General features: G+C 46.8%; 1 protein-coding gene across 1 annotated transcript; it reads left to right on the top strand.

Moving 5' to 3' along the window:
* Positions 1-880: 880 nt before the first annotated feature.
* Positions 881-9,350, top strand: itih2 (inter-alpha-trypsin inhibitor heavy chain 2). Its single transcript, XM_068586362.1, has 21 exons — positions 881-976; positions 1,638-1,670; positions 1,937-1,975; positions 2,482-2,654; positions 3,081-3,185; positions 3,268-3,430; positions 3,505-3,612; positions 3,815-3,943; positions 4,037-4,153; positions 4,533-4,701; positions 4,806-4,931; positions 5,027-5,208; positions 5,787-5,972; positions 6,049-6,188; positions 6,597-6,769; positions 7,017-7,172; positions 7,255-7,368; positions 7,765-7,963; positions 8,051-8,223; positions 8,364-8,475; positions 9,039-9,350. Exons 1-21 carry the CDS (start codon positions 881-883, stop codon positions 9,184-9,186), a joined length of 2,841 nt encoding a protein of 946 aa, XP_068442463.1. The 3' UTR covers positions 9,187-9,350.
* Positions 9,351-9,414: the final 64 nt, after the last annotated feature.

The raw sequence follows: 9,414 nt of genomic DNA, 5'->3' as shown, positions 1-9,414 counted from the left end.
ACACGCCCATTGGAGGAGAGGGACACGCCCACTGGAGGAGAGGGACACGCCCACCGAGCTGGAGGAGAGAGACAAGTCAGGCCCTGCTGGATGCTGCTGCTGCCTTCAGGGGGTGTGGGAATTCTTTCAAATATGAGTTAAACCACGAAAAAAAAATTACATGAGTGATAATAATTAAAATATCTCATTGACTTTATTATCTCTTTTTTTTGTGTGGCGGAAATGGGCTTCCATAAAATGACATACATATATACATACATAAATGAATAAATAAAAGAATTGAAATAGAATGAATGAAATGAAGGTAAAGAGATAAAACATTTAATCACATATGAAGTTGCAGGCGGAGCTCGAAGTTCTTCACTTTTAAATTAAATAAATAAATTAAATAAATGCTTTTGCTGTCCTCTGCACGTCTGTGTCTGTACATTGGCGCCATCTGGTGGCCGCATTGCACCATTACACTTGGCTCATGTAAACTATGGTGATAAATGCTTAAAACATGTCATAGCTTTACATTTATCTCATTAAAAAAAACAATCTCCTTCACATCCGAAACACAGAACAATATTAAACCAAAATGAGCAAAATTTTATCACTTTTATTTATCGGATCCTAGGAAACAATCTGCCTGACGGGTCTTATTGACTCTGCACACACAAGTTTCAAAGGGTCCTTCTCTCCTCTGGCTTCCATGAAACACAACAAATATTGACCGGGTCGGGGGAGTTGATCAGTTCAGTGGATTTTAACCTCCCGAGTTTTTTCATCTCTCTCTCTGCTGCAGCACCGTCTCGCCTTCCCAGCCGCCGCCGCTTTATTGTTATTTATATGTGTGTGTGTGCGCGCGAGGGTATTTGTGTTTGAGCCCACTGGAAACATGAGGCGTCCGCTGCTGCTGCTCCTCGGGCTGCTGCTCCTGCAACGGGGCCAATGCTTCGAGTTCGTGATCGATGGAGAATGGGAGGAAGAGTCGGTGAGTCGGAGGCCTTATATTACCTCATATCGACCTCCAAGTACCTTTTTTTAATGTGTAAATAGAAAAAAAGTCAAAATATACATTTATATTCATGCTCTATTTGAGTAGTTTGTCCCAAATGACACTTTCTTTTTGTGTGTCATTGGTTTTCATGTGATTTTAAGTGAAATTGACACTCAATTCTTTAAAGAAAAAATTTTTTTTTTAATGCATGAATGGAAAGAAAGACAGAATATACATTTATATTCATGATGTACTTGAGGAGTTTGTCCCAAATTACACTTTTCTTTGTGTGTCAGTGAATTTTAGGATTCTGGGAAATTGAGACTCACTTCTTTGAGGAAATATTTTTCTAGTGAATTTAGTTGTTTTTTGTGTATATGTGATTTTTACAAATATAATTCAAATACTTGTCCTGACCTTTGACCTTTAAAACTAGGCTTTGACCTTTAAAACTCAGCTTTGTAAAGCAGATTAAGGTATTGTCTCCTCTCTGAATTCTGCAGAATAAATAAAAAAGTCTTGAATATTCATCAATAATAATAACAACTTTTATCTGTTCTGCAGGTTTTATTTTTGCTTAAAAAACAAGGTAAATCACATACAAAAAACTGGCAGAATAAATATTGATTGTTGTCCTCTTCTCTCTGCCTCTCAGTCACATGTACGGGATCATCGGGAGCGACACAAGGTGAACGCAACCTGACTTCTCTTGTTAAATACACACTTTGTCGTTGATGTTACACAATAACGCCGTCATCGACCCACGCAGAGCGTTACTGATTACACAGAGAAGTGAACAAAGCTATTCCCAAACTGACCAGCAGGGGGCCGGGTCCTAGATCCTGGTCCTGGTCCTTGATACTGGTCCTGTATCATCTGTGTCTTCAGCTTTACATCTCCTCAGAGAGCAGAGTGAGACGTGTGACGTGTCTTTTTTGTCTTTTTGTGTTTCAGAGAGCGATATTGACGAGCGAGGAGCAGGAAGACTTTGAGGTATGATGTTGCCTCCGCTGTGACAGAGTTTATCTATGAATCAATGCGCTGCTGTTTGAGTGGCCTCCAGGTTGTTGACTCGCACTCCCCCCAAACAAATCAATTATTATTTTGTGGCTTTTTTTTAATCACATTTTAGGGGTTTGAGTAAATGTCGACGTGGGTTTTACAGCAGTCACAAGGTCTTAAGCCTCGATACACAAGACGCAGAATGAAAGGGTTTGATATTGTCTCAATTTAAATAAACTTAAAGGGAGTATAGAAAGAGGAACGACAGTGCGTGTGTATCTATATATATGTGTGTGTAAAAAAAATAAATCTCTGCGGTCACTTCCTGCTACATGAGGTGTCTCCAAGACCCCACGATGCCATGATGACACACACACACACACACACACACACACACACACACACACACACACACACAAATAGAAATGGTCTTGCGACATACCCTCCTCCTCTTCCTTCTTCTCCTTCATTTCCTGTTTCTCCTGCGCCTCCTCCAGGCCGTCCGCGGCGATGACATCACCGTCAAGAGCTACAAGGTGGAGAGCCGCATCACGTCGCGCTTCGCCCACACCACGGTCCGCAGCTCGGTGGTCAACTCGGGCTCCAAGTCGCAGAGCATCGGCTTCAACGTGCAGATCCCCAAGCGGGCCTTCATCACCAACTTCACCATGTGAGCCCCCCACTGTCACCCCGCTGTCATCTTGCTGTCACTTCGCTGTCACCTCAATGTCACCCCGATGTCACCCCGGTGTCACCCCGATGTCACCTTGCTGTCACCTCGGTGTCACCTCAATGTCACCCTGGTGTCACCCCGATGTCACCTTCCAGTCACTTCGCCGTCACCTCGGTGTCACCCTGCTGTCACCTTGCTGTCACCTCAATGTCACCCCGGTGTCACCTCGCCGTCACCTCGCTGTCACCTCGGTGTCACCCCAATGTCACTTCGCTGTCACCTCGGTGTCACCCCGATGTCACCCCGGTGTCACCTCGCCGTCACCCCTGTGTCACCTCGATGTCCCCCCGTTACTTCGCTATCACCTCGGTGTCACCCAGCCTCTTATGAAGAAAGAGAGTTTTGAATTTGTCTCCGTTGCAGGAATGTGAACGGCATCATATTCGTGGGCTCGGTGAAGGAGAAGACGGTGGCCAGGAACCTGTACGCTCAGGCCAAGGCCCGAGGCAAGGCGGCGGGCATTGTCAGGTACCTCTCGAGAGCTCCACCCTCCCCAAAAGAAAACCTCCCCGGTGTCACTGAATCTTTGCCTCCCTTGCTTCTCCAATAGGGCGAACTCCCAGGACATGGAGACGTTCAAGACGGAGGTCCACGTGCCTCCGGGCAGCAACATCGAGTTCGAGCTCCACTACCAGGAGATGATGCACAGGAAGCTGGGTACCTACGAGCACTCGCTGCACCTGCAGCCCGGCAGGCTGGTGCCGCAGTTCCAGGTGAGGATCCGCACGCGATGAAGGCGCTCGATGTTGTTCGCCGGCCGCCATGCTGACCCCGACTCTCCCCTCAGGTGGACGTGTACATCTACGAGCCCAAGGGCATCTCCACGGTGCAGACGGTGAACTCCTTCGGGGAGGAATTCACGGAGATTATCAAACTCACGTCCACCAAAGACAAGGTGAAGACAGACCCTCTGAATTTGTGATTTTTTTGCTTTAAACAGCCCATTCATCCGTCAAGGGTCTCGTAGATGTAAAGCATGGTGCGACATGTCTACAAGGACAGAAACATGCGCTTTCTTGGCAGATATAACGGTATTATTGTGTCATTGTATTTCCTGTATGTGTGGGCATGCTTCTGAAGGTTGTCTCTGTCCTCAGGCTCACATCTCCTTCAAGCCAACCCTGCAGCAGCAGAGGAAGTGCCCCACCTGCAACGACAGCGCCGTGGACGGCATCTTCACGGTGCAGTACGACGTGACGAGAGACAGCAACGCCGGGGAGCTACAGGTCTGACAGCCATTAATTTGCCGTTAAAACCTTTAACGTATGGCGAGAAAGTTTTTTCACTTGAGCGTCTTTTATTTTGGCGGTGTCTTCCAGGTGTCAGACGGCCACTTCATCCAATTCTTCGCGCCCTCCAACCTCTCACCTCTCCCCAAGAACATTGTTTTTGTCATTGACATCAGTGGCTCCATGTGGGGAGTCAAGATGAAGCAGGTGAGTTGTTTGTTTTAGAGTTTGGTTGCACTTTTGACTCCTTCAATCACACAAGGTCCGCCCTCCCCCACTCTATATAAGTCTGCATTTCTGCAGACTTTGCCTCATGCAATTACCCACAATTCCTATTATTGTGACGTTAAACTCGTGGGAGATTTAAAAGACAATGGTTTATTGTGACAGTAAGGATTAAAGATGGAAGATAAAAGCACATAAAAGCAGAGGCTTCATTACACAACCTCTTGGACTGCCAGGTGACGTGAGTTCAGTCCCTGAGGGTCAAGGGTTTAGGTTCCCTATCGTTGGCGACATTGGGCTTCTTCTTCTCGTGAAACACCGCCCCCTTGTGGTCATTTAATTGCGAAACCTCTCCTCGCAGACGGTGGATGCCATGCAGGCCATTCTGGACGACCTGACCGTAGACGACCACTTCAGCATCATCGACTTCAACCACAACGTGCGCTGCTGGAACGAGGACCTGGTGCCCGGCTCCTCCTTCCAGGTCGCGGACGCCAAGAAATACATCCAGAACATCAAACCCAACGGGGGTGCGAGGAGAATATTATCCTTTCAGAGAGGGTCTTTCCATTTTGCTCCGGCGAGGCGAGCTCAGTGTGATCGTGACGTTTGTACTTTGCTGACGCCCCACTAGGTACCAACATCAACGAGGCCCTGATGAGGGCGGTCCAGATGCTGGTGAAGGGGTCCAACCAGGGGCTGATCGACCCTCGCTCCGTCTCCATGATCATCCTGGTGTCTGATGGAGATCCCACCGTGGGTAAGACGGACCGATCCAGCTGCCACAATATAAGACTTCAGGTTTAAGAAAAGGTATAGAACGGTCTTGGTAAGTTGGTGATTTTTCCTTGCCAGGGGAGATCAAGCTGAGCACCATCCAGAAGAACGTGAAGCGCGTGATGAGGGAGGAGTTCTCGCTCTTCTCGCTGGGCATCGGCTTCGACGTGGACTACGACTTCCTGGAGCGCATCGCCATGGAGAACAGGGGCGTGGCTCAGAGGATCTACGCCAACCACGACGCCGCAGAACAGCTCCGGGTACGACGAGGATGACGACCAGGCGGAGAAACAATGAAACGTGTCGTTTGTGTGTTATATGACTTATGACAAAATTTTAATGACTTTTAACCAAATTTCAATGACTTAAAACTACATTTTAATTACTTTTAACCAAATTTCAATGACTTTAAACCAAATTTCAATGACTTTTAACCAAATGTCCTTGACTTTTAACCACATTTCAATAACTTTTAACCAAATTTCAATGACTTTTAAACAAATGTCCATGACTTTTAACCACATTTCAATGATATTTCATCTGTATCTTATCTTATATATTCTCTTTTATGCACTGCAACAAGGGTAAAAGTGCAAGACAGTAAAAAAAAGAAGACAAAAGATATAAATTCTTGGTCTGGAAGATGCACCTGTGAAATCACTATGAAGAGATTTCCTTCTCTCATTGGCACGCTTTTATTCATTTGCATTATCAAATTTGACGGTCAAGACGCGGGCCACTCTGTCAACAACTGTTGCTTGCAACAATATCATGCAATTGCCGTTGGCTTGTGGCATGCAGGCCCTTGAAGATTAACCTCATCCCTCGCCTCCCGCAGACCTTCTACAGCCAGGTCTCGTCTCCTCTGCTGAGGCGGATCGCCATCCAGTTCCCGGATGACACTGTGACGGACGTCACCCAGAACCGCTTCGACAAATACTTCAGCGGCTCGGAGCTGGTGGTGGCCGGCAAGGTGCTGCCGTCCGACACCAACACCCTGACCAGCTTCACCACCGCGTCTGCCGTGAGTTAATAAAATAAATGCACTGCTTTGAACTTTGAAAGGGTCGGCGGTCCCCTGACCTCGTCTTGCCCTGCAGGCCCGCCTGGACATCACTCTGGAGACGGAGGGGGACTTCGCGGAGCTGGACAAGGCGCTGGCCAAGCAGGAGCACTCGTTCACGGGCTTCGCCAGACAGATGTGGGCCTACATCACCGTCAAACAGCTGATCTCTGAAAGGTGAGAGGCTCGAGAGCACACGAAGGGATGAGGACGGCCAGAAAAAGAAGGAAATATCAAGATACAAGATTCTGAATAAGGAATTAATGCAAATAAATTAGCTTAAAGTGTCTTATATGGTCTTCTGGAAACTCCTACATGACTAATGTGAAACTCAGCAAAGCTTTTTTTCAACCTTTATGATTAAATATAATCTATAAATGTTGCAGATGAGGTAAAGATTGGTTGGTAAGAGTTGCATCTTGGGCAATTTGCATGATCAGCATTGTTAGCGATCAGAAACAATGATAAAAGGTATATAGGAAACACCGTTACCGGGTCCAAGGACGTTCCAGGTGACCTAAAAGTGTAAAAACATGGCGGTAATCTGGTCCGTTACTGGACGCCTGCTGCGTTTCTCCCCTGCAGGTCTTTGGCTCCCACGGCCGCCAAGAAGAGGAAGATCACCCAGCGGATCATGGCGCTGTCCGTGGAGCATCAGTTCGTCACTCCTCTCACCACTCTGCTGGTGGAGAGCGAGGACGGCACCGAGAGGCTGCTGGCCGACTCGCCGAGGGACCAGAAGCACGGCTGCTGCACAGGTGACCCGACATCCTCGCTCCTGACCACCAGGGGGCGACTCCTCTGGTTGTATAGAAGTCTATGCTTCATGTGTTAAAGCTGCATTCTCTCTCCTGACCACCAGGGGGCGACTCCTCTGGTTGTATAGAAGTCTACGCTTCATGTGTTAAAGCTGCATTCTCTCTCCTGACCACCAAGGGGCGACTCCTATGGGTGTATAGAAGTCTATACAACCTTTTTAAGTCTAGGCTTTTCGTGTGTTTGTAGGAATTGGAATGGCAGGAGGCGCGTCGCCCTCTAACATGGGTCCGGTGCATGTGGTCTACCAGCCGCCCCCCTGGGTCCAGATGACCACCACGGCCCCCCCGAGTCAGGCCGTGAAGGGCAACGTGGAGTTGACTCTGCCTGGTCAAGTCAACTTAGGTAACACACAGACACACACACACACACACACCTTCTTCCTGCAGCTGCAGTGTGAACGTTGCTCAATGTGTTTGTCCTCCAGTGGACAACGACCCTCACTTCATCGTCCACCTGCCCAGAGAAAACATGGACGTCTGCTTCAACATCGACTCCACGCCCGGACACGTCCTCAACCTGGTGTCCGACATCGGAACAGGTACCAGACTGGTAACGTGGTGTCACGTGTGTGCTGCGTGTTGCACGTGAACACGTTGCACGTGAGAGATTATTACTTGGATTTATTTTATTTAAAAAAAAAAAAAATTTTTTCTAAATTGGTTAAATTTCAGAATATAAAAAATTGAAGAAAAAAAAATTGAAATTCTAAAATGTGAAAATTAAAAAAAAAAAAAAATCTAAAGAAAATTACCAAAGAAAAAATAAAGAGCCAAATAAAATTAAAATAACGCAAATCAGGAAATATATGATTTTTAAAAATTTTTTTTAATTCAATAAAATATTTGGAAAAGGGGGAATTCAATTTAAATCAATAAAAAGTGTGTCTTTCAACAATATATATCAAAATAATTGTTGTCCTTGTCCCGTCCTGAAGGCTTGGTGGTGAACGGTCAGCTGGTCGGCGCCAAGCAGGTTCACAAGAGCAAGCTGAGCACGTACTTCGGCTCCATCTCCGTCTACTACCAACCCGACGGGGTCGGCGTGACCGTCGACCCCAACGGCATCGCCATGACCGACGGCCAGAGCAACCACTCCTTCACCTGGGGCGCCACGGCGGACATCACGCAGGACGGGTAAACACACACACACACACTTTTCGCCGTCGGCCTCGCTTATTTACGCTCATTTTAAATGATCTCGCTCATGTTTCTGCGTCTCAGCGTGAGGATCTCCATCGTGAAGAACTCCCACGTTTCCGTCGTGGTGAACGACGGCATCCAGGTGATGGTGCTGCTGCACCGCGTGTGGAAGAAGAACCCGGTCAGCGTGGACTTCCTCGGCGTCTACATCCCCAACGACAACCAGTACTCCCCTCTGGTCCACGGGCTCATAGGTACGTCTCAGATACACTATACAATGACATCAGCTCAATGGAACAAGGACGCCATCAAAACTCACGTAGAGGACAAAGTCACATGAGCAATTGAGGTCGTAAGCGGATGAAAAAGTGTGTGTGTGTGTGTGTGTCGTCAGGTCAGTTCTCCAGAGAGCCTGAGGTGAGCGTGTACGATGTGCACGAGGGACTCGACCCCCTGAAGCAGGAGGCCACCATGGAGGTGAAGGGCAACTCGCTGCCGGTCACCAGGTACGTCTGGACTCATGGGACAGAGACAGAGTTCATACACATGGTGACCAACGGATTTCCATGACTTTGAACCAACATTTTAGACTTGAGTCAAATTTCAATGACTTTAAACCAACATTTCCATGACTTTAACCCAAATTTCCATGACATTTAGCCACATTTTTATAGCTTTTAGCTATATTTCCATGACTTTAACCCAAATTTCCATGACATTTAGCCAAATTTTTATAGCTTTTAGCTATATTTCCATGACGTTTAGCCAAATTTCCATTACTTTTAGCCAATTTTTCATGACTTATAGCTAAATGTTCATGACTTTTAGCCAAATTTCAATGAATTATAGCCAACTTCCAATGACTTATAGCCAAATTTCAATGACTGATAGCCAAATTTCAATGACTTTTACCTAACTTTTTATGACTTTTAGCCACATTTCCATGACTTTTAGCCACATTTCCATGACCAAACATGTCGTGAAATCTGGGTTTAAACGTGAAAAAGTGATAAAAATGTAGTATTTAACATTTACCTTGACATGACTTTTCCTAAACCTTTTGTTTCAGGGGTTGGCAGAAGGACTACAGGCGCGACAAGCGACGCGGCTCCAGCGTCTACTGCTGGTTCGTCCACAACAGCGGGAAGGGCTTCATCGACGGCCACTACACCGACTACATCGTCCCCAACCTCAACAGCTTCCTGCCGCCGCTCTGAGCCGCCGGAGACGCTCAAGTACCCGTGACACCCTCAAACGCCCGTGACAGTCTCAAGTACCCGTGACACGAAGACAACTCTCCCGCCGGCGTTCGTGTACATCCATTTGTATTTTCTTCAAGTTTCTCTCAAAAGAAAAAAAGTTGTTTTTTTTAAATATTTTTTTGGCGAATTTATTTGGACAAAAATGTACATCTGAATTGTTAAGATCAGCTTGATTAACACAAA

The sequence above is a fragment of the Clinocottus analis genome, unplaced genomic scaffold (genome assembly GCF_023055335.1).
Source record: "Clinocottus analis isolate CAN_PGR_092001 unplaced genomic scaffold, fCliAna1.0.p SCAF_20, whole genome shotgun sequence".
Taxonomy (NCBI): domain Eukaryota; kingdom Metazoa; phylum Chordata; class Actinopteri; order Perciformes; family Cottidae; genus Clinocottus; species Clinocottus analis.
The sequence above is the reverse complement of the archived record's forward strand: the minus strand, read 5'-3'. Positions and strand labels throughout refer to the sequence as shown.